This window comes from Peromyscus maniculatus, chromosome 15 (assembly GCF_049852395.1).
Source record: "Peromyscus maniculatus bairdii isolate BWxNUB_F1_BW_parent chromosome 15, HU_Pman_BW_mat_3.1, whole genome shotgun sequence".
NCBI lineage: Eukaryota > Metazoa > Chordata > Mammalia > Rodentia > Cricetidae > Peromyscus > Peromyscus maniculatus.
In genome coordinates, this window is record NC_134866.1 from 43129124 (window position 1) to 43154888 (window position 25765).

General features: G+C 42.7%; 1 protein-coding gene and 1 pseudogene across 1 annotated transcript in view; both read left to right on the forward strand.

The window, feature by feature from the left end:
- The first annotated feature begins 5126 nt into the window (after positions 1–5126).
- Positions 5127–6513, forward strand: LOC102916530 (actin, cytoplasmic 2 pseudogene; annotated as a pseudogene).
- A 12263-nt stretch (positions 6514–18776) lies between these two features.
- Positions 18777–25765, forward strand: part of Il31ra (interleukin 31 receptor A) — a 43021-nt gene continuing 36032 nt past the window's right edge. The window contains exons 1-2 of the mRNA XM_042261560.2: positions 18777–19172; positions 22501–22648. Of these exons, the coding sequence (XP_042117494.2) occupies positions 22594–22648 (55 nt within the window). The 5' untranslated portion in view covers positions 18777–19172; positions 22501–22593. The remainder of the gene's footprint in view (positions 19173–22500; positions 22649–25765) is intronic.

A 25765-nucleotide genomic window follows, 5' to 3' on the forward strand; every position in this document is an offset into this window, starting at 1 on the left:
TCCCTTCAAGATGCAGTAGACCTTCTCTTCAATGATTGATAGATGCAGTAGACCTTCCCTTCTGTGATAGATACAGTAGATCTTCTCTTCAATGATAGATGCAGTAGACCTTCTCTTCAGTGATTGATAGATGCAGTAGACCTTCTCTTCAATGACTGACAGATACAGCAGACCTTTTCTTCAATGATTGATAGATGAAGTAGACCTTCCCTTCAGTGATTGATAGATGCAGTAAACCTTCCCTTCAGTGATTGATAGATGCAGTAGACCTTCTCATCTAGGTGGAATTGCTTGTGCTTGCTTTACCTTTGGACATAGAATGCTTATCAGTGCCTGTGAGAGGGAGGGTTAGGAAGCAGAATTGACAAGTCAACAATCTTGAGAAGCAGAACTGGGAGGCATTTCCAACAAAGCCCAAGAACCATTGGTAGACAAGCCCTAATGTATTTATGCTGACTGTGGCTCATACTAGGAATAAAAACTGAAAGACATGAGGGACTTGTGTCTGTGTCTAGTTTCTTTTCAGTCATTATAGTAGAAAAAACATTTTGTACTAGTGAGATATACATAATTATGAAAAAGCAGATAATTTTTCCACTCACTATTTTTTAAGAATAAATAATGAGTCCAAGGTTTAAAAAGCCTGAAGAGTTTCCAGAAAATTGTGATGATACATTATAGTTGGCATGATAAGGTAAGGAGATCCATTTGCACTCCCTGGCAAGGGATTCTGTCTCTGTCATTGAGTTGCATTTAAGAAAAGGTGGTTTCAGAAACCCCACAAAGTGCCTTATTTGCACTGTTTTTGAGTGGAATTGCACCTTGCTGCAGCTTTCTTGTTCTGAGGCGGTACAGCCATGATTGCATTCTACAGTCAGCCTGATCAGCTCTTGAGGCCGGCAATAGGACAGTTCCTTCTTAAAGAGTACAGTTAAAGGTGAGAGCTAGAGGAGGCATGAGTATATAGGTTAAAGAGTTATGTTTTGAAGACAAATCAGGATCTAATGACCTAAGGAAATGTGGACCATCAAAGTGTCATGAGAGAGCAAATATGTTCCAGGAATATTATAATTGTTCAACATTGAATAAATTCCAAACCCCCTTTTGGATAATTCCTTCAGTTGGCTTTTCTAGAGTATCATTAATGAGAAGTTAGCTTTTTGACAGTTCACATCAACTGCTATAGTGGCTGCACCAGTGTGCAATCCTCCTCACAATGAACCAGGGCGCTCCCCCCCCCCCTAGCATTTGTTGTCTGTTATTTTGTGGGCCTTTGCCATTCTGACTGGGGTAAAACGAAATCTCAAAGTTGTTTTGATTTACATTTCCTAATTGCTAGGGATTTTTTAATTAGCCATTTTTTTCTTCTTTTGAGAACTATTGGTTCCATTCCCAGGTCTATCTTTGTATCATTTGGTTTTTTGACTCTTTGGGTTTTTGTTTTTGTTTTTTTTTTAAGTTCTTTTTTTGTTTTTGTTTTTGTTTTTTTGTTTTGTTTTGTTTTGTTTTGTTTTTCATTTTTCGAGACAGGATTTCTCTGTGTAGCTCTTGTTGTCCTGGAACTCTCTCACTGTAGACCAGACTGGCCTTGAATTCAGAGACCTGTCTTTCTCTGCCTCCCAAGCACTGAGACATTCTTTATACATTCTGTATATGAGTCCTCTGTCATGTTTAGTTGGGAAAGATAGTCTCCCAATCTATAGGCTTCCTCTTCACCTAGTTGTTTCTTTAGCTGTGCAGAGGCCTTTTCAGTTTTATGATGCCCCACTTGTTCATTGTTAGCCTTACTTCTTGGGCAAATTAAATCCTATTCAGAAAGCCCTCCCCCACATCTAAATAGGTAGGGTACTGCCTATGTTTTTTCTAGCAGTATCATTGTTTCAGGTTTCACATTTAGGTCTTTGATCCATTTGGAGTTAGTTTTGTGCAAAGTGATAGCCACAAGTCTAATTTTTTTCCTTCATGGCAGCATCTAGTTTTCCCAGCACCAATGGTTGAGGAGGCTTTCTTTTCACCAGTGAATTGTTTTTAGCAGCTTTGTCAAATATTAAATGGCTGAAGTTATGAGTGATCATGTTTGGGTCTTCAGTTTTGTTCCATTGGTCTACATAGCTGTTTCTGTGCTAGCACCATATTTTTATTATTACTATGGCTTTGTAACATATCTTAAGCTGGAATGGTAATTTCTCCAGCATTGTTCTTTTTTTTTTTTTAAATCAGGATTGTTTTGGCAATCTGGGGTAGTTTGTGGTTCCATGTGAATTTTAGGACAATTTTTTTTTTCTATTTCTGGGATAGGATGGTAATTTTGATTGGAATTGTATTACATCTGTAAATAGCTTTTAGTAAAATTTTGGTAATTTTCACAATATTCTGCCAATCAATTAGCATTGGGTGTCTTTCCATTTTCCAGTGTCTTTTTCTCTTTCTTCAGAGGTTTAAAGTTTTCATTGTAGTAGTCCTTTACTTCCTCAGTTAGGTTTACTTCTGGGTGTTTTATTTTCTTGGAGGCTGTTGCAAATGGCAGTGTGTCTACGATCTCTTTCTCTCTATGTTTGTTGTTGGTATAGGAAAGGTATTGGATTAGTATAAGTTGATCATGTGTCCTTCCACACTGCTGAATTTTCTTACTGTTTCTAGCAGTTTCCTGGTAGAATTTTCTTTGGGGGATATCTAATGTATAACATCATGTCATCTGCAAATGGGAATAGTACAACCTCCTTTTTTATTTTATCCCTTTGTTTCCTTCTCTTGCCTTATATTCCAGCTAGTATGTTGAGCACGACACTGAAAAGTAGTGGGAATAGTGGACACCCCTTTCTTGTTCCTGATTTCAGTAGGGCTGCCTCAGGCTTTTCTCCACTAAAATGATGTAGCCTGTGAGTTTCTCATATATAGCTTTTATTATGTTGCAGTATATTCCTTCTAGCCCAATATTCTCTAGGGTTTTTACCATGAAATCATGTCGGATTTTGTCAAAGGCTTTTTTTGCATCTATTGAAATGATCATGTGAGTATTTTTCTTTAAGTCCATTTATATGGTTTATTACATGCATTGGCCTGTGTGTGTTGAACCATCCCTACATTTCAAGGATAAAGCCAAGCTGGTCATAGTAGATAATGTTTTTGATGTATGTCTGTATTCTGTTTGCAAGTATCCTATTGAGCATATTCAAGTCTATGCTCATCAGAGAAGACATTGGCCCATGGTTTCCTTTGTTGTCCTCTCTTCACCTGGTTTGGGTAGTAGAGTGATACTGACTTCACAGGAGTTTTGGAGTGTCCCCTTGCTTTTGTTTTTTGTTTTTTTTTCTGGTTTTTTTTTTTTTTTTTTTTTTTGCTTTTTTTTGTCTGTTTTTTAGTAGTTTAAGAAGTGTTGGCTGTAGGTCTTCTTTGAAACAAAAAGTAGAATTCTGCTGGTCTATCTAGCCCTGGACCATTTCTAGCTAGAAACCTTTTTATTACTATTTCATTCTCCTCATTTATTTTGGGTCTATTTAGGTTGTTGACTTCCTTTTGGTTTTGATGGTTTGAATCTAGAAACTCATCCATTTATTTTAGGTTTTCCAACTTAATGGAGTATAGGTTTTTAAAATATTTCCTTAAAATATTCTGAATTTCATAGGTATCTGTTGTAATGGTTATTGTTTTTTAATGTTGTAGTGTTGTCTATTTCTGATTCTGTTAATTTGGCTCCTGGTCTCCTTTCTAGTGTGGTGACCTACACACACACACACACACACACACACACACACACACACACACACATATACATACACATATCCACATACACACTTTCAGTTTAGGTTCTAAGTCTGAGAAAAACTACACAGCATTTGTCTTTCTGAGTCTGGTATATTTTAATTATCATAATGATTTCCAATGGCATCCATTTTCTTGCAATTGTTTCAATGATCTCATTTTTCTTTATGGCCATGTAAAATTGCTTTGTGAGTATGTTTCACATTTTCATTATACATTCATATTTGTTGATAGCTGTCTAGTCTAGTTTCTTTTTCTGGCTATTGTGAACAATTTAGCCAGAAACCTGGATGTCGATTATCTTTGTGATATGCTGACTTTGGGTATGGAGTGTCCTATGGTAGTTCTGTTTTCAGTCTTTTGAAGAACTACCATACTAATTTCACAGCAACTGCACAAATGTATATTCCAACTAGCAGCGAGTTAAGAATTTTTCTTTTCCTGTATCGTGGTCAAGATTTGCTATGTGTTTTCTTGATGCTAGCTATTCTGAGTAGAGTGAGACGAACTCTGAAGGCAGTTTTAATTTACATTTCCCTGATGCCTACAGATGTCAAAAAAACCTTTCCCTGTGGTGATATTGTGTTCCTCAATATATCGTGCACCCTAATAAATTTATCTGGGGTCAGAGAACAGAATAGCCACTAATCAAACATAGAGGCCAGAAAATGGTGGCACTCACACCTTTAATGCTAGCATTCTGGAAGCAGAGATCCATCTGGATCTCTGTGAGTTCAAAGCCACACTGGAAACAGCCAGGCATGGTGACTCACGCCTTTAATCCCAGGAAGTGATGGCAGAAAGCAGAAAAGGTATATAAGGCGTGAAAACCAGGAACTAGAGGCTGGTTAAGCTTTTAGGCTTTTAGCACAGTTCAGCTGAGATTTATTGTGGATGAGGACTCAGAGGTTTCCAGTCTGAGTAAACAGGATCAGCTGAGGAATTGGAGAGGTGAGGAAGCTGTGGCTTGTTCTGCTTCTCTGATCTTCCAGCATTCACTCCAATAACTGGCATCAGGTTTGATTTTATTAATAAGACCATTTAGAATTACATCTACATTTCCCAGTATTTACTGGCCATTGGTATTTCTTCTTTTGAGAATTACTCACTAGCCCATTTATTGTTTGGATGGCTTTGGGTCTTTTGGTGTTTAATTCTGCAGTTCTTTATGTATATTAGATATCAGTCCCCTACCTTGTATGTAGTTGTTGATGTTCCCCACGTTTTAAGGCAGTCTCTTTACTCTGGGGATGGTTTTCTTGCTGTGTTAGTTTCATTTCCATAGCTCTGATAAAAATCTCCATGCAACTCACACTCTGCCGCCGATTTGCACTGCGTGTCTTTTCGCTGCTCGGTCACCCCGTCCTTCGCCGATCACAATGGAAGAAGAAATTGCCGCACTCATCATTGACAATGGCTCCGGCATGGGCAAAGCTGGCTTTGCTGGCGATGACGCCCCCAGGGCCGTGTTTCCTTCAATCATCGGGCACCCCCGACACCAGGGCATCATGGTGGGCATGGGCCAGAAAGACTCCAATGTGAGTGACGAGGCCCAGAGCAAGAGAGGTATCCTGACCCTGAAGTATCCTATCGAGCACGGCATTGTCACCAACTGGGATGACATGGAGAAGATCTGGCATCACACTTTCTACAATGAACTGTGTGTGGCCCCTGAGGAGCACCTGGTGCTTCTGACCAAGGCCCCCCTGAATCCCAAAGCTAACAGAGAAAAGATGATGCAGATAATGTTTGAAACCTTCACCCCAGTCATCTAGTGGCCATTCAGGCGGTGCTGTCCCTGTATGCATCTGGGCTCACCACTGGCATGGTCATGGACTCTGGTGACGGGGTCACACACACTGTGCCCATCTACGAGGGCTACGCCCTGCCCCATGCCATCTTGCGTCTGGACCTGGCTGGCCGGGACCTGACAGACTACCTCATGAAGATCCTGACTGAGAGGGGCTATAGCTTCACCACCACGGCCGAGCGAGAAATTGTGCGCGCATTAAGGAGAAGCTGTGCTACGTTGCCCTGGATTTTGAACAAGAAATGGCTACTGCTGCATCGTCCTCTTCCTTGGAGAAGAGCTATGAGCTGCCTGATGGGCAGGTGATCACCATCGGCAATGAGCGCTTCCAGTGTCCAGAGGCGCTCTTCCAGCCTTCCTTCGTGGGCATGGAGTCCTGTGGCATCCACGAGACCACCTTCAACTCCATCATGAAGTGTGATGTGGATATCCGCAAGGACCTGTATGTCAACACAGTGCTGTCTGGTGGAACCACCATGTATCCAGGCATTGCTGACAGGATGCAGAAGGAGATCACCGCCCTAGCACCCAGCACAATGAAGATTAAGATCATGGCTCCCCCTGAGTGCAAGTACTCAGTCTGGATTGGCGGCTCCATTCTGGCCTCACTGTCCACGTTCTAGCAGATGTGGATCAGCAAGCAGGAGTATGACGAGTCGGACCCCTCCATCGTCTACCGCAAAGACTTCTAGATGGACTGAGCAGGTGCCAGGCATCTGCTGCATGAGCTAATTCTGAAGTATCAATTTGCCCTGGCAAATGTACACACCTCATTAGCTAGCCTCATGAAACTGGAATAATCCTTTGAAAAGAAATTTGTCCTTGAAGCTTGTATCCAATATCAGCACTGGATCGTAGAACTTGTTGCTGATTTTTGACCTTGTATTCAAGTTAACTGTTCCCTTGGTATATGTTTAATACCCTGTGCATATCTTGATTTAGTCCTTAGTCCTGTGACTCGGTCACTTGGTGGCTGGGGAGAGCACAGCTGTGGCGGAGAACCCCAGCCTGGTGGATCTGTGAATCACCATGCAGTGATCTGTGCAGGGATTAAAACCAACAGCTGACTTCCAGGATTTCTAGAGGCTGGCAAGGGTTCCTGAACCAGTTACCACTTCCGTCTTGCCGGTTTAACTGTGGGAAAGTCCGAACCTTAGGACCCAGGTTCCGTTCTGGTGTTTCCCTCCTGACCGCCGTGGGTTGTTACTTGACTTGAGTTGGGAAAGTTTGCATTGACACCTGTAAATGTATTCATTCTTTTAATTTATGTAAGGTTTTTTTGTACTCAATTCTTTTAAGAAATGACAAATTTTGGTTTTCTACTGTTCAGTGAGAACATTAGGCCCCAGCAACACGTCATTGTGTAAAGGAAATGAAAGTGCTGCAGTTAAAAAAAAAAAAAAAAAAAAACTCCATGCAAAAAGCACCTCGAGGTGAAAGGATTGCTTCAGTTCACTATTCCAGGTTGCAGGTCAAGTCAGGGAAGGCAAGGAGCTCGTTTTTATTTTTAAATTACAAATTAGTTTACAAATTACAATTTTTTTAAAACAACACATGATTTTAAAATAGGTTTATTATCGTATGTGTGTGTATGTGTGTGTGTGTGTGTGTGTGTGTGTGTGTGTGTGTGTGTGTGTGTGTCTGCTGCACGGTGTGCATGCAGGTGCTGGAGGGGGCTAGCAGAGGACACTGGATGCCCTGGAACTAGAATTACAGACAGTTGGGAGCCACCTCAAGTGGTTTCTGGGAGCCAAACCCAGGTCCTCTGGAAGAGCAGCCAGTATTCTTCACTTCTGAGCCATCTCTTCAGCACCTGTTGGGTTTTTATAAACACTATCATGATAATTATCCTCAAGGGTATGTCTCGAGAAAACTCCATCATTGTTCATTTTTAGTAAATGTCTAGAGGTGGAATTCCTGGGCCAATGGCATACCCAGTGTTTTCATCTGTGTTCCCCACTAATGAATTACGACACGCCCATTACCCTGCTCTTCAGGGTGTGGCTTGTGAGTGGAGCAGCCTCAGGGGCTATAACTCAAAGACCATCCCACAGGGAAGAACTGTTCGTCAGTCTGTCAATCTGTCTGTCGTTTAACTGTCAGTCTCTGACTTCCCCCTTTCAAAACCAATAAACAAGGAGAAACGAAAGAAATAAAACAAAGACCCTTCTTAAATTCTTCAGTTACCCAAGAAACCAGTTCCTTTTGTTCCTCATGGCAGGACATGGTTTAAGTGTCAGATTGAGAGTGACATTGCCCACATTCTGTAGTGGGAGGAGCACTTGTTAATTCGTCTATCAATTCTCATTATCATGTAATTGTATGTGTTATCACAGTATTCTGTGTATATGGTGTGCACTTCAGAGAGCACTCAGGGCTACGACTGAGACAACTTGTGCCAGATCTCATCCCCAATTTTCCCCCAGAAATACTGTCCCTTCAGTTTTATAGTGGAGGTTGACTGCAGACCCTTCACAAGCTGGACAAGGGCTCTGTCACTCAGGTGCACCCTCAGTCCTTGACATTCTCAGGTAAGATCTCACTATATAGCATAGGCTAGTTTCGAACTCAGGATCCTCCTGCCTCAGCCTGCTAGGTGATGGAATGAAAGGCATGCATCCTCATACCTGATACTGTAATTTTGGGGATTTGAATTTCAGATAATTATTATCTTCTTGCTATGATAACTCCCAGGAGTGAAAAGTAAACAAAGTATGTTATCTAGAATTATAGAATTAGTAAGTAATACATTTTAATAAAACCTCATTGAAAAAAAGAACCCCATTTGTTAGTCTCTCTCTCTCTCTCTCTCTCTCTCTCTCTCTCTCTCACACACACACACACACACACACACACACACACACACACACACACGTACACTTTGCTAATACCTTTCTTACAATATAGTTATCTCACAATTTTTGGTTGAGTCTATCACTGTTTTCATTGTGATCACTATGTAGCTGTTCATAGCTGAGCTATGTAATAAACTGTAAAAATACTCTTATAAAGTTTTCCTTTTTCTCGGAAACATAGCCCCCCACAACTTAACTATTTTTTATTTTAAAATTATATTTATTTAACATTTTTGTGAATGCATGTGTATATGTGTGGGTGCACATATATCACAGTATGACGTGGAGACTTGGAAGATGGCTTTTGGAAATCCATTGTTTCCTTCTACCGTTGTGGAATATTAAAGTGTGTCACATTTGTTTATGCTGTAGAACATTTGTTTAATGATACAAAGATGTTGCATTCTTTTGTGTTGCATTTGTTTAACTCTGTGAAGCTGTGTTAACTGTGCCTGTCTAAAACACCTGATGGTCTAATAAAGAGATGAACAGCCAATAGTGAGGCAGGAGATTGGATAGGCAGGGCTGGCAGGTAGAATAAATAGAAGGAACATTCTGGAAGCAAGGAGGAAGAAAGAGGGAGAGGAGAGGAGAGGAGGATGTCAGGGGCCAGCCAGCCATGGAGTAAGAGTGACAAAAAGATATACAGAAGAAAAGAAAAAGCTCAAAGCAAAAGGTAGATGGGAGAATTTAGGTTAAGAAAAGCTGGAAAGCTGGGGGTGGGGGGTGGCACACTCTTAATCCCAGCACTTGGGAGGCAGAGCCAAGTAGATCTCTGTGAGTTCGAGGCCAGCCTGGTCTACAGAGCGAGATCCAGGACAGATATCAAAACTACACAGAGAATCCCTATCTCAAAAAAAGGAAGAGAGAGAGGGGGGGAGGGAGGGAGGGAGGGAGGGAGGGAGGAAAGGAGAGAGAGAGAGAGAGAGAGAGAGAGAGAGAGAGAGAGGGAGGGAGGGAGGGAGGGAGGGAGGGAGGGAGGGAGGAAGGAAGGAAGGAAGGAAGAAAGAAAGAAAGAAAGAAAGAAAGAAAGAAAGAAAGAAAGAAAGAAAGAAAGAAAGAAAGAAAGAAAGGAAAAAGCTGGAAAGAAGCCAAGCTAAGGCCAGACATTTATAATTAAAAATAAGCCTCTGTGTGTGAGCTGGGTAGCAGGGCCCCCAAGAGCCAAAGAGCAAAGAGTAAAAAACAACATTCTATCATGCGGGGCTCAGGGATTGAACTCAGGTTGTTAGGGTTGTAGGCCAAGTGTCTTTGTACATTGAGCCATTTCACAGACCCCACACTTTACTGTTTATTTAGCACTAATCCTTCTCCAGACTTCCAGTTTCAGTATCTGTCCCTTTTTTTCTTCATTCGTTGGAACCATCAATCTAGTCAGTGTGTTCTTTAATTCTGGGGAACTGAAATTTTTTTTCATGATTTCTCCCTGTCACTTCTCTCTTTCTGGAACCACCTCTAGTCAGATGTTGTTTATACTTTGTATCCTTGCTTCTTCTTATGCACTGTGGAGCACTGTGCCAACTTAGATTTCACTATGTGATTAATTTCTAAGGAGTCTTTTTTTCTTATATTTTGGTTGTGAGCCTAGCCTTTAACGGCTGAGCCATCTCTCCAGCCCCTTTTTTTCTATTCATGGCTTTTTCTTAGTATATTATTCTTACTGTAGAGGTATGGTCTTTTCCTTATTTTCCTAAGGACTTTAGCAAAAAGTTCATAATTAAATATAGTTTGTATTGTACAATACATCTCTTTCTTTCCACTTATTTTTGTGCAAGTGTGGTGGGGAAAATCGAGTCAATTCAGCTTTGTGGGTTTGGGGAAAATTCTAGTAGTCTATTTTCTCTGCAGATTTTTAACCAATATTTCATATCATTTCCCCGAAAATTAATTGTTATTTTTGACAGTTTTGTTCTCTAAAGTCACTGAAAACACTGAATTAGCAAATATTGAACCATTTCCCAGTGGAAAACACAGGGCTGAGTTCCTCTGGGCCTTTGCTCTGTTTCGTGCTTTAGTGTGTGTTTGATTTCAGTTACTGTGCTAGGTACAGTGGGACCTTTCTATCTAGGAACAAGTGCTCTTCAATTCTGGGAATTATATTAGTTCTCTCATGATATTTCTATCATCTGAATAATGCATAACCTAGTTTTGAGTGTGTTTCCCTTAAAATACATTATTTGTAGTGTATTGTTGATGAACTCAGCTCAAGGCTAACCACTATACTTCATGCCTGAATGAGGCTTTGTCTAGCATTTATTTGCTCCATAAAGCACATCCCATAGTCTTGGGAATGGTAGCTAGCACTCAAAACTATGCACATGGCCATTTGAAACAGTATAGTCAGTAAACATTGGTACAGAAAACAAAAATTTTTTAAAAAGTGGCACTAAGTGGACCACAAAAAGGATACTTATATACTTTGAGTGCGGATCAGAAGGCAGCTAGGTTGACTTCAGCTGGAAATTTGTGTATCAGGTAATTTAATTTTCTGATACTGTACACACATCTACAAATGACCAAAACTGCTGTATTAGTTTGAGAGTTTACAAATAAATATTAGTAAGTAGGCAAATTTAGAAATAAAAGCCATGAAAAACGAAGGTGAGTTATGCCAACTAATGTCTCAAATTCCTGAACCATATGTGAGTCTATAGCATAATTATACTTATTTCCTATTGACGTTCTTTAGATACTGTTAGGCCTCAGCATTCTCATTTAACAATTCACTTACCACCGGTTTCACTTCCCACTGTTTTGAAAAAGAGTTTAAATTTTAATTAAAATGTAATTGCATTTTATTTTTGCATTAATGTAATTGCATTAATCACTCTCCCTCTTCCCTGTCCTGCCTCTAATCCCTCTCATATTCCTTCTCTGAAGCTCCTCCTGTACCCCTACTCTCTCTCAAATTGATGGCTCCATTTTGATTATTATTATTACATATTATATAAATGCATTAACACAGCCTGCTGAGTCCATTAGTGTGGCTTGTGTGTATGTCATTTCAGGGCTGATCACTTTGTACTGGATAACCAATGAGGGTGCTCATCTCTGGGAGAGATTGTCTCTCTCTCTCAGCCATCATTAGTTGCCTATAGTTCTTGGTCTGGGGGCAGGACCCTGTGGGGTTTCCTCCTTCCCTGTTAATATGTCTATCGATATTATCATTTGTATGGGTCTTGTTTCGTCAGCCATATTGTTGATGATGTATCATGGGTGTAGCATCCCTGTCATTTCTAGGGGACACAACCTCACAGCTTGGTCCTCTGGCTCTTATAAACTTGCTGCCCTCTTCTGGGATATTCTGTGAGCGTCAGGTACGGGGGTTGTGTTGAAGATATATCTAGTATATATAATATATTATATGTCAACATAATCTGCTGATCTCGACATTATAACCTGTGTGGTTTTCTGTAATGGTCTCCATTTGATGTAAAGAGAAGCTTCTTTGGTGAGGAATGAGAGCTTCACTTGTCCGTGGATATACGGGTAAGTTTTAAAATGCAGTTAGGAGTTATGTCTGTCTAGTAAAGTGGTGGTAGTAGATTCTCTTCTAAGATTCATGATCTCAGTAGCTGGCTAGGTTTCTGGTACCAGGCATGGTTTCCCTCCTGTTGAATGGGCCTAGAGTCCCATCAGATAGAAGTTACTGCCAAGATGCTGCACCTTTAGGGATATCTTACCACCGGTCATTGTTATCATTCATTGGTATCACACTGTTGATTCCTGCTCTCCCTTGGTAGTCTGTGTAGCATTTTCTGGCATTAAGAAAGCTGGGCCACAGGAAGAAGGCCTTCAGGTTAGAGCCAGCTCACATCTGAGTCCTGTGTCCAAAGTGTGCCCTGTCTTCAGCAATGGGAATGTAGCCTTCAACCTCTGACAGGCAACCAAGAGCAGCAAAAGCCTGTGTTGTTTGGGGAGTCACATGGACGACCCTGACCAACAGTTCAAATGGGGGTGTCTCATGACTGGCGCTGGGGGTTTTGTTAGCATGTTGCTCTTGTAGGAAGCATTGTTAGCCCAAGTGGCATACTTTCACTTATACATGTGCATATGTATATATGTATGTATATATGCGTGTGTGTGTGTGTGTGTGTATGTGCATGTATTACGTATAATTTTAGGTAAATATAAAAAAATACGATTCTTGGACGCTTTCTCAAACATCTTTGGTGTTACTTGTCACTCTGCCCTCCCCCTTCATCTACCTTGACTTCCCCTTAAGTCCCACTATCAAAAAAAAAAAAATCAACATTTCTTATTTGCTGTTGTCTCTTTTCTCGTTTATTTTGTTTGTGGTTCTATAGTTTCTCGAGAGAGTGAAGGCAGATGCCTTCAGCTGGCCGTATCTTAACTGGAATTCCCCCGCTACACACTTTGGGCAGATGTTACACATACCTCAGGGATAAGTACGGTTGACTAAGGAAGGGCTCTGTACTTCTGCTCCTATTAGCTTTCCTATGTATTTATGTTTACTGTGTAAACAGCTGAGCCTGTCCCCCCACCCAGGGTTTCTGCGAACTTCTTCTGCACAGTGGAGAATTGCCTAAAGAAGATGGGGAGTGGGTTTAAAATAAACAACACAAGTCCAGAAAACATACCTTATCTTCAAACACAGGCTCTGTTTCTTCCCTGTTGCACCACAACTTCTTCTCTGGTTTTTATTTCTCTGTGTTGATGGTTTTATCAGTCAGTTACAGAAGGTTACAAAATTGGGGTGCTCAATGGGAATCCCCCAAACCCTCTAATGAGGCCTTGGTATATAGGACCAACAACATGGGGTGGCCTTGGTTCTTGGCTCCAATCTTAGTCACTTTTATACTGCTGTGGTTAAACACCCTGACCGGAAGCAAGGTTTTATTTGTTTTACATTTCCTGAATCACAGTCCATTGAGGGAAGTTGGGACAGGAACTCAAGCAGAGCAGAAACCTGGAGGCAGGTGCTGATGCAGAGGCCATGGTACTGCTTACTGGCTTGCTCCTCCTGTCTTGTTCAGTCTGCTTTCTTAGAGAATCTGGGACCATCAGCCCAGAGATGGCACCACCCACAATAGGCTGGGCCCTCCCCCATCAATCACTAATTAAGAAAATGCTCTACAGACTTGCCTACAGCCCGATCTTATGGAAGCATTTTCTCAGCTGAGGTTCACTCCTCTCAGATGGTTATAGCTTGTGTCAAGTTGACATAAAATTAGCCAGCACAACTCCATATTTTGTGCAATTTCTCAACCATTTTGAATTCAACTTCTTCACTTTTCAGTAGACATACTGTCAATCTCACGGGATCATTGTGAAGAAGAAGAAGTGAGAAAATTAAAGTTCTCAGTCCTGACCCAACACATATCGAGGGATTCATATACTGTTAGTAATTCAGCATTAGTGTTGAGCTGGGTTTCTACTCAGTTCATATACAGATGCACAGTTCAGTGTAGGCAGAAATAAGAATTAAAAACCTCTTTTTAGAGTTAACTACCATTATCTCTTTGCTCTGGCTCCTTCCTGGCTTACATATGTCATGGTTACATATTTCTTTTTTCAAGTTGAAGATACTCAAAACATTTTATATCCACTGCCACATTTGCCAGGACTTCCCGAATATAGACTTGAAAGTGAGTAATTTTCTTGAGTTGTTTGTGGCCTCTCCGATGGTACTTCCTTTAAAGTTGAGTGGTCTAGCAGAAGCCGATGATTATTTATTTAATTGTGCCGTTACAGTAATGCAACCCATTTCCCAGCATAAGTGGGTGAGTGCCACCCTGGGTTGGGCTGAATTTAAAAGCCAAAGGAAAGCCCTCAGAGAAGCAGAGGAAGTGCACATCTCCCTAATGATAAAGTGCACATCACCCTCCATATCCTGGGTTGTGCATAGCCTTGGCTTCTGTGAGGATCCTTTGAACCAGACATTATGGGGTAACACTTAATCATGAAGGTGAGTGTAAGGACTTATTTGCTGATAATCAAACTCCCTTTTTCCTACTATGTATGGGTTTGCTTGCTGAAACTATGGGTCAGAAGCCATCATATGGGTCATTCCCGAGACAGCTGTTGATTGTAGAAACTTTTGGAAGGTTGTGTTTTTAAAAGCTATGATGAGGAGTCAGGGGGGTCAGGAGTGAGAGGTTGGGAGATGTTTCTTAACATACCAGATTTAAACTGTAGACTAAAAAAATTACACCTAGGTGAGTTGGAGCAAAATCCTTGTGGGTAGTAAAGTTTTGAAGCAGGAGAGACGAGGGAGACTAAATCACTGAGAGCTATCATACCATTTTAATGGAGAGACTGTACTGGAGAGCTTGGATTTGTTTTTGTACTTCACAAACTAAGCATTTTTCTTCTGTGCACATTTTTGAAATGTTTACAGACTATCTCTGATGTTTGCTTATCTATGAAGTGGAGAGAGTGCCAGCTCTCCAGGGATTTGTAGCTGAGGGTACTATGTAATGTAATTACCACTCACTGGGCTCTTCCTGTTAGCTGCAGTGTGTTCTTGCCAGGCTAGTTGCTGGCCACTTAGAGCATTCTTCCTCGGAACAGCTCACTTCCAAATGGGCTTACTGACTTTAGGGCTGAAGGCAGACCTCTGACATCTCAGTTTCTTCCTGGAAAAGCATTCAATACCTCATATAAAAAGTAAGGGGACCATTATTTGTGAAGTTTAAATTGCTAATATTTGGCTGAGTTTGACTTATGAAAATAGTAATTTTATGTAACTTAATGTAAAATATAATCGATAAAATATATTTTATATAGTTTTAAATAATGTAAATAAATAGGAAACATAAGTTATCTGATTTACTTCAGGGACCTAGGTAAAAATACCTGTGTAAGTGCTGTATAAAGCTGAGGCCATTATTATTATTTCAAGGTCCAAATCAGCATTTAAGAGAAAGAGAGGGGCTAGAGAGATGACTTAGGTGGTGAAGTCCTTGCCACACAAGCACAAGAACCTGAGTTCAATCCCTGGAACCCACATAAAACCCAAGCACAACTGTACACATCCTGGAATCCCCCCAGAACTGGGGAGGCAGAGACAGGAGGATCTCCAGGACTCTGCTCAGGCAGGCTAGTTGAACCACTGAGTGCTAGATCAGCGAGAGACCTTGCCTCGGTAATGTGGAGAGACTAGAGAGATGCCTTAGCATTGGCTGCTCTTCAAGAGAACATGGGTTTGGTTCCAATTCTCAGCACCCATATGCAAGCTCACCACTGTCTGTAACTCCAGATCCAGGGCGTCTGATGCCCCCCTGTAACCTCTGTGGGCATCAGGCATGTACGTGATGTATAAGCATACATTAAGGCAAAAATACTCAAACTTATTTTTTTTTAAAGGCGGAGTACATCTGTTGAGCTCTGACCTCTACATCCATGCTCACACATGTGCACATGAACCTTCACATACAGCAGCAGAAGAGAATGGGAGCGGTGGGGGGGGGGGGGCGGGGGCGGGCTTCTGTTTAAGCAAAAGAAGAAAAACTGTACACCAGATCCTGGGGGGAATTCTGAGGGACTGTGCTCGGTACTGTACTCAGCCCTACTGGGCGGGGCAGCCCTGTGCTTTGTAGAGACTGAGAAAACAAGTGAGAGTGGCCATCTGGTCCAGTACCTTAGACTTCACACGAGGGTGGGGGGGTAGGGGTGGGGGGTGGGGGCTGATGATGGAGCGATCAAGCTGCCCTGCCTCACTCAGTCCCTCGGAATTTCTCACAGACATTAAGACTTGGTTGATAGTTTTGCTCTACTGTGCCTGGCCCAGAGTGGCTGTCGACAAGGAGCTGAATGAGTTATGAACAACTAACTGAATGAGAGAAAGTAAAAAACTGGAATCAAGGTTGAACATCTATGGCCCAACCTTGATAGAGAACGGAAATGGCGAAAGTGTCGAGTGGTGTGGAGGATTTGCTAGGGAGCAGGACGGCCACCCTTCTTGCTCCTTCACTTTGTAGCATGTGATAGGACATGAGGAGGCAGAGACAACATTCTCAGATTGGCAGTGTCTACTCTCAGAGGCCGGCGACCCCCACTTCTCTCCTCTTCAGCCTGGTCATTGCTTTGTAGCCAGCGGCGATTGCTTGGGTTGTCTCCTCACCCCTGGTGGCAGCTGCCATAGTGTTACATCCTTGGAGGAGTTGTAATTGGTAGTGTGAGATGGAGAAGTAGCGTCACCAAAGGCACAAAGAGTCCACTATGGCATATTCATTGTCCTGTTCGGGAACTCTGGGGCTCCACCAAATTCTCTGTTCAAATGCATTTTCTCTGAGACTGCCAGTTTCTAGGAAGGGGTCTTTCTTTGAAGACCAGGTACCTGCTAGTGCTCCATTTCAAAGTGAAGGCTGACGACCCAGGATCAGGAAGTGGTTTGTAGTTCTTTCTGGCAGCGCAGCAGGATCTTTGTGAATTTCCTAAAACAGACTGAGGATGATTCACCTCACTCACAGCTCTAAGAGACCCATGAGGGATAGTGTTTCTTGTGGGAGTGCAGCTTCCACCTTCCAAAGGGCTCTTAGGTGGAGGAGAGAGGAATAAGAAAGTATCAGATAGAAGGATAGACCTGGACAACAAGAAGAAAGACCAGAGACACAGGATAGCTTTGGGAGGGCCTGGGTCAATACCCAACAGCCTCAAGGTTTATTCAAAAGGGCTTTTTATACAATGCCAAGGGGAGCGACAAAAGACCTTCCCCTTGCAAGATCAAAGCACAACATACAGCCAAGTGTAGACCCTTTCAAACATCTGGTAAACACACCCGTGGCCAAATCATCTCCTTATGCAGCCCTGCTGGGTAAAGCAAGCTCAGATTCTCTGACCTTGAGTAAGTTCTCACTAGGAAGCCTCTGTGGGCTCCCACAATTTCTAACACAGGAAGTCCTACATCCCTTGCCCTGGGCTTCTCCTTTTGCTAACCTTGTAATCAGAAAAGCCTTCACTGATTCTGAGCAACCTGGGAAAGAGACTTTTGGCTTTTGAGGTATCTTTCACAAGGCTGTGGTACTGTCTTTGTGGCTGCCCGTTAGAATCTGTCACTCTGATTGCAGAACATTTTGTAATTTCCCTTAATAAATAGTACTGGATAAAAACTGCCGTGTGTGTGTGTGTGTGTGTGTGTGTGTGTGTGTGTGCGCGCGTGTGCGTTCACGCGTGCGCACACACGCACAGAACAGGTGTTCCTGCCCACAAGTGCGTGTGAAGGCCGGAGGAGGACCTTGGCCTCCTGCTCTAGCACTGGCCGCCTCTTTCCTTTGAGAAAAGATTTCTCATTTAACCTGGAGCCGGATTTACAGCCTCAAACCCCAGTGATCCTCCATCCACCCCAGGGCTGGGGGTTACAGGCATGGGTGTTACTATGCCTGGCTTTTTATATGGGTTCTGGGGATTTGAACTCAGATCCTACTGCTTGGACAGCAAGGACTCTTACGAAGTGAGTCACTTTTATCCTTTGAACCACCAATGTTTTACCTTCTGAGATGACTTCTCCTCAGGGACCCCCACAAGCCTCACTGCCTGTGTGTGGGGGTGGGGTGGACAACAGCAAGGATGATCCACAGAAAGTGAAGAATGAAACTTGAGACAGTGCCATCTTTGCGAGCACCGGGTCGGAGCCTTCCAGAGACTGACCTCGTGGTTCCCTTTTCTTCCACACTTAAACTTGTGACCTAGTGACCTTTACAATAAGAACTAATTCTATTGGCCGAGAAAGAGAGCTCAGGGCTAGGACCTGGAGGAAGGGTATAAGCATAAGGACAGAGTCTGTTGGTGGGGGATGCAAAGTACATGGGTCCTCTTTCATACGGATGTGTTCCGTTCACTGCGGGACTAGAACCTGAAGGATGCTCGGGATATTAGGGGGATTCAGATGGAGGCTGGCTCTTAATAGAAAATAGCAACTGTTTTTTCTAGGCATGAGCCTGCTCTTGGTCAGCTGGCTAGAGGATTCAGTATACGCTTAATTGGTTTAATAAAGCATGGTCATTTTTTTCATGGGGATTGTTTTACCTGCCATCCAACTACGAAGACTTTCCCTATCTCCCTCTCTGAGATGATACACAGGTCCTTGGCTGAAGTTTTGAGCGAACCCGTGCTCTTCAGTTGTGCCGGGACTTACCACCCACACTGCGATTGCCTCTGCACACAGATTTTACTGGTTGAAGTCCCTGAGTTTGTTTCCGAACTCCTGGGAGAGTCCACTCATCTATGAACGTTTACAGCAACAGACAGATCTTTCTACTGTGGTGCTTCACAGTAAGAAGTGGAAAAGTCCCTGTGACAAACGCACATTAGAATGACGGCCCCATCCTGAGGGCAGGGCTGGTTGGCTTAGCTGCTCTGTGTCCTCCCTGCATACTTGTGCTCACCGTGGGACATTTAGGATCACAGTCCATCTGTGACTCTACCGGGAAGCCCGAGACTTTTTATCCATTTTGTGCTCAGGCTCCCTGGAGGAAAGACAGCAGGGCAGTCATCAGTAATAGCTGCTCAGTCTGGCATTGGTAGCTTGAAAAGGTAACTACCCTGGCTGTCTTCTCTCTCTTTGTCCCTCGTTAAGAAGCCACGACGACGCAGCTCTTGGAAGTTAGAGCTGGGCTCTTCTCCCTGCGCATAATGCTGAATGAATCCAAGAAATCTGGCTGCCAGTGTCTCTAGTAATTCTAGAAAGCCACTCTCCAGCTGTGAGCTCTCCAGCTCTGTCCCTGGCTGGGGTAGTGCCGTGAGCTGTTTAAAGCGTCTTTCTAAACTTTCACCATTAACAGGTAAGTGTTCTCACAATAAAGGAATGATGTGATGACTGGCATTCATTAAAAAATATCATATGTTAAATTTTAGTTAGCACGAAATGATTTAATAATAGATTTAAAAATGAAAAATAACTTATTGGTAACAGTTTTAGCTTTATTATATAGATAATTATTCATTGATTCAATTATTGGACCAGTGGCATCTGTTTTTTGTGTGTGTGTGTGGCATCTGTTTTTATGGAATTTCTAGAATATGGAATATCTAGACCTCTCTCCCTATCTAATAATGCTTTTTGAATGTGTAAATAAAGTGGGAACGAAGACTAAAAGAGTTGTTTTCTCCTAGAAACAGATTAATATAAATTCTTAACAATGAGAAGCAGAATATTATTGTGCAATGATTAACTTTTGTTTCTTTTTACGTTTTTTATTTTAATCTTGATAACATTTTTTAATACTTTTGTGTGTGTGCATATCACAGTGTACCTTTGGAGGTCAGAGGACAGCTGGAAGGGGTTAATTCTCTTCTACTGTGTGAAGCCTGGGCCTTGAACTTGGCTCGTCATGCTTGGCACCAGATGTTTTTACCCACTAAGCTATCTTGCTGGTCCACATGATAAACTTTTAAAAGCTTACTTATTCTCCACTTGTAAAATATTCCCCCTTGATGTTCTATACCCATGTCTACCCAAAGTGGCTACGTCTTGAGTGAGGAAATTCTCTAGAGTTACGTTAGGCATTAACTGTTGCTCTTCTACAACCAACAGTCCACTCCTCCATTGATGCCATTTTCCTTCTTCTGCTTTCTCAGTTTTATGAATTAAGCTTGTTTGTATCGTAAACGGTCCTCAAACTTGCCAAGGTGAGTAGGATAGTATTGAACTCACAGCTGAACTTGGACCTCAGCCTCCTGAGTGCTGGAATTGCAGGCATATTTTCATCACTCCTGACCGGTTTTGTTCCTGTAGATCAAAGCTCTCATCCAGATTGATTACTTTAGGTATTTTCATTTTGTAGGCTTCATTTAGGTTGTCTTAGGCATAAGAGACGTTTATCCCTGTAGCTTTCTCCAGAAATTTGACGGTTGGCTTTGTTCAGCACCGCCCCTGGGCCACACATCCCATGATCTGTCACAGGAAAATGTAGCATTGTTCATTTCTTCCTGGAATGAGTTATGCTTTTACATTTGCCTCGTCTTTAGATTTTCCTAGACCAGAGCTGGCAGATGTTTTATTCCTTGTTAACAGCTGGGTTACATAAGCAGTACTGAACGTCTGCCATACAGCAGGCACCGTATTGAAAAGGCTTCATTCTCACAAAGCTGCCAGAGCGTGGGTAAGCCAGAAAGTATGTTGCTGAGCATCACTCATGCCCACACTCCGTGGGCGGGGCTCAAAGGAAGACTCAGAGGATGCTCATGGAGGGCATCCTATTGTAGACTGGCCTTGCTATGAGTCTAGGAAAGTGATTAATGTGCCAGGAATAAGGATGTGGCAGGCAAAACAAAATGTCTTGATTTCTTCTGCTGCTAGACCACAGTCACCACAGAAACTTCTAATAGCAGATGGGTGGGGATTTCTCACATAGCAAACAATTGATTCTGTAGCACCAGATGCCAGAGAAATGTCCTCTAATTTGATTCAGTTCTGATACCGTAAGCCCAGAGATAACATCAGACCCCCCCAGGTTGGAGGCACAAACTCCAAGATTCTCTCCCAGAAAATGCAGCTGCTAGTTCCAAGCCTTGGGTGGTTTTATTTGTGCTTTTGGATCAACTGACTATAAATCGTTATTGTTATTACTCCTCCTTGAATTTGGCTAATTTGTTTGAACAACTCACTGAACTCAGGAGCAGGCTCATCACATTATTACGAAAAATTATTTAAAAACATACAGATAAAGAGAAGCATAGTAGAAGGTGTGGGGTAGAGGCATGGAGCTTCCACACCTCTCCTGAAATCTCTGCTTCACTCAATTTTCATCTCTCTGAGAGCTCTGGGAGCCAGGGCCTTTGGGCTTTTTCCCAGTGTATAGGCTTGATTGCTGGTGGATTGGGTGGAAAACCCAGCAAGTCTTGTGTGTGGAGACTTTCTTCCTCTAGGAAATGGAGTGGGCTCCGTCTGCAATGACGAGAATTTTAGGACTTGATCCTACAGGGGAGGGTAAGGTAGTCAGAGGGCTCTTGTATGCCTAGAAGCCAGCTAGAGAGGTGGCAGGAGAAGCTGGCACAGTGACATAGGCCTGGAATTCTGGCACTGAGGGTAGCTGGGACAGGAAGATTGCTGCTGTGGGTTCAAGGTCAGCCTTGGCCACATAAAGCTCTTGGGTGACCTTGGTTCCAATGTGAAACCTTGTCTCAGTGAAGAAAGCAAGGGAGGGAGAAAGGAAGAAAAGATAGGAAAGAAAGGGGAAATTAAACTGGGCGGTGGTGGCGCACGCTTTTAATCCCAGTACTGGGGAGGCAGAGGCAGGTGGATCTCTGTGAGTTCGAGGCCAGCCTGGTCTACAGAGTGAGATCCAGTACAGGCACCAAAACTACACAGAGAAACCCTGTCTCAAAAAACTAAAAAAAAAAAAAAAAAAAAAAAAGGAGGAGGATTAGAATTTCTGTTAGAGCTTCTGTGACTTATCTCAGGAAAGAGATAGTTTAGTTTCTATGGTCTGCCTTGAGGAAGGAGTTATAAGCCAAGGACCAGGTGAAAACCCAAAGTATATATCATAATCTTACAAGGTGAAAGGGCCCTGTAGGTACATACACAGTTTGTAGACATGAAATAAAATAGACTTTCTGGGAAACTGGGGGTTATTTCATTTGATCCAGTGCTCAGTACGTGAGGCAAAGACAAGAAGCTGGCCTCAGATCTGTACAGATTTGTGGTACCTTCTGTCTGCCTCAGTCCTGTTCTCGATGGTAGTTTGCTTTGGGTATTGCAGAGTGGTGTGCATTGTGGACAAAAGAAAAGCCTGTTGCTAGTATATATCTATAATAGGGACTGGGGTTGATGTAATAATTGTGAAAAGATCTGTGTTGTGACAGACAGCCAATGGGATGGGATGGGGGATGGGATAGGATGGGGAATGGAATGGATGGAATAGGAAGGAGGATGGGATGGGAAGGGGGATGGGATGGGATGGAGGATAGGATGGGATTGAGGATGGAAAGGGATGGAGGATGGGATGGAATGGGGGATAGGATGGGATGGGGGATGGAAAGGGATGGAGGATGGAATGGGATGGGGGATAAAATGGGATGGGGGATGGAAAGGGGTAGAGGATGGGATAGGATGGGGGATGGAATGGGATGGGATGGAAATAAAACTATCCTTCATGCCCATGTGCCTAGAATCCATCACTGGAGTACTGCTGTTAGAGAGACTCTCACTTGACTGATGACATCTTGAGCTCTCTCCAGCCTCTGGGTGTGAGTTCTGGAACAATGTGGACCTTGGCACTATGGGTGTTCCCTCTACTCTGCAAATGCAGCCTGGCAGGTAGGTCAGCCTTTCATAAATCATGTAGTTCATATGTTTTCGGATAAAAATTTTAACTTCAGAACAAAGGAATTCTGAACATGCACAGATGAACAGCATAGAATCTGTGGCATTGTGTGTGTGTGTGTGTGTGTGTGTGTGTGTATGTGTGTGTGTGTGTGTCCACATGTGCACAAGCTTGTAGAAGTGTGCTGACAATAGAAAGTATATAGTCTTACAGTAAATTTGGAGTGATGATCTGTCACTTTTTTAAAGGAAGAGATATCCTTCAGTTCAAGAGCATTTAGACATGTCCAACATGTGGTCCACAGGCTACATACATTCCAGGTTAGCCATGAATGAGATCAAACACATTTCTAGATCACAACATCATGCCACAGTGTCAGAGGGTTGGACAACCCAAGGATAGCTGTAAGTACAGTCTGGCATAAATAACATTATAAGCCTACTTTATGAGATAGCTTTTGCCATGTTTTTGTGACTCAATTGCATGGTTCTCAAGAGTAAAGTTTGTAGATGACAGTTTCTTGTGCCAACGTCAAAAGGTTGGTCACATCTAAACCATGCCAACCTAAGAGCAATTCATTTTATCACAACTTATGTTTAAAAGAACTAAGACTGGGGAAAAAAAGTCACTCTGGGCTGGATAGTAAAAGGGAGGGGAAGTACCATTTACCAGCAAATGTAGGTTTCTTGCATGTCAAATGGTCAAGGCATGCCCCATGACCTTTCCTAATCTTTTTTTTTTTTTTTTAGACAGGGTTTCTCTGTGTAGCTTTGTGCCTTTCCTGGAACTCACTTTGTAGCCCAGGCTGGCCTCGAACTCACAGAGATCTGCCTGCCTCTGTCTCTCAAGTGCTGGGATTAAAGGCATGCGCCACCACCGCCCGGCCCTTTCCTAATCTTAAAAGGTCAAGGAGGTACAGTCCTCCTGTGTGTTCAGGAAAAAGAAATAATGATGCTAGAGGACATTTACTCTGCCCTAGGTTTCTTCCCTAATATCCGTGTCAACTGTCTTGGTTTTTCTTGAATGGCAAGCAGCAAGCTCCGAACCAAGGCAGCGTCATGCAGCCAGCCCTGGCTGAGTGGAACATCAGATTCAGAGCCATTCTCTTTTCTCCTGACATCTGGTGACATCTTTATTCTGGAAACTAAACATGTGATTCCTTCTGTTTATGGGTTTTAATACAAGTTAACCAAAGCTGCTTCTTTGTCTTTGAAAACTGGCTTTAATGAGATCAAGTTCACGCATCTTACAATGACGCTGAAAACATTGGATCCAGAGGTTTTCTCAGAGTGTGGCTCAGCAGTTAAGAAGGCTTGCTGCAGCTAGGCAGTAGTAGCACACACCTTTAATCCCAGCACTCAGGAGACAGAGGCAGGCGGATCTCTGTGAGTTCGAGGCCAGCCTGGGCTACAGAGTAAGTTCAGGACAGCCAGGACTGCACAGAGAAACCCTGTTTCAAAAAAGAAAAAAGAAAGAAAAGAAAAAGAAGAAGAGAAGAATGCTTGCTGCTCTTGCAGAAGATTCCAGTTCAGATCCCAGGAGCAACCCCAGCTCCAGGGATCCCATGTCCTGCTCAAGTACTGGCACTTACAAGTACGTGGCCCCACACAAATACTCTTAAGTACAAATCTTTAGAAAAACCTGTCGTCAATTTTAGAACATTTTCATCACCCCCTAAAAGAAACTGTAACCATATAATTATGGTTATGTGGGCCCTTTGTGGAATGTGTTCATTGTACACCTTCTAATCTCCATGTAACACGTACTGTTACTGGGTTCCAGGCCAGTTTATTTTAGTCTTGTTATGCATCTAAACTTGCAGGTCACCATCTTTTTCATACTTTTTAGTATCTGAGCCTCGAGATGGAAACTCTGACTGAACTGCTGAGTGGTGGGTGGTACAGATCTAGAGCTTGTTGGAAGGATTTAGACAAAGCACAATATGGAGGAATCCATCTCTCCCTCATTTTTTTTTTACATTTATTTATTTACTATGTATCACAACATTCTGCCTCCATATATGCCTGCAGGCCAGAAGAGGGCACCAGATCTCATTACAGATGGTTGTGAGCCACCATGTGGGTGCTGGGAATTGAACTCAGGACCTCTGGAAGAGCAGTCTGAGCCATCTCTCCAGCCCCCTTTCCCTCATTCTTATCTGTTACTCTCCAGGGGCTCCTTTGTGCCTGTGGACAGTGCACATATTATTGAACAAAAATATAAATGTGTGTGTAAACATTTGTACATAGAGCCCTTTAAAATCATAAATGCTAAAATCTGAACAAAGTGATGAATGTCACTCATCGTGGAGTCCTTTACTGTTGCCTTCCTAGGAAGAGGCAATACCTCTGGCAGAGTTAAAATACAAATCGAGTTGTTCAGGTATTGCAGAGGGATGGGAACACCTTATTTTCTGTGATTAAGCTAAATCAAACAAAAAAGTCTCCTGTCCACTGAAAGAAAAGTCAGGCAGAATGCAGAAATAGAGAAGGGGTTAGAAATCCCTTAAATCAGGCTGGAGAGATGGCACAGATGTTAAGAGCACAGGCTGTTCTTCCAGAGGTCCTGAGTTCAATTCCCAGCACCCACATGGTGGCTCACAACACTCTGTAATGAGATCTGGCGCCCTCTTCTGGCCTGCAGGTGTACATGCAGGCAGAACACTGCATTCATAATAAATAAATAAATAAATTTTAAAAAGACAGGAAGAAGAAAGAAATTCTTTAAATCTGTTAACCTTACCTCACTTTCTTCTGGTTCCCGGCGTCTTGTGGTTAACTCAGTCTTTCTGGGGTAAAAACTTCCACTTCCAAAATTCTTACTGTTCCCTTGCCTTCCCTTCTGATGGTGTGTGGGCATTAGAGCAGACTTTGTGTAACACCAGTGTTGGTGGGGATGGGTCCTTCTGCTCCGCTGTTCTTCTCTGGCCCATCTGGTCTGGCCCAATCTCTCCTCTGCTATTCATTGTGGAGCAGCAGGCTCTACCTGAGTACTGGGGCACCCATCATGTGTGTATCTACCCTTAAAGTTCATGACCACATTGTTTGGTCTAGAAGTCCCTCTATATATAGAAAACTCTTGATCCCAACTCCAGGCCTACTTTAGTATTA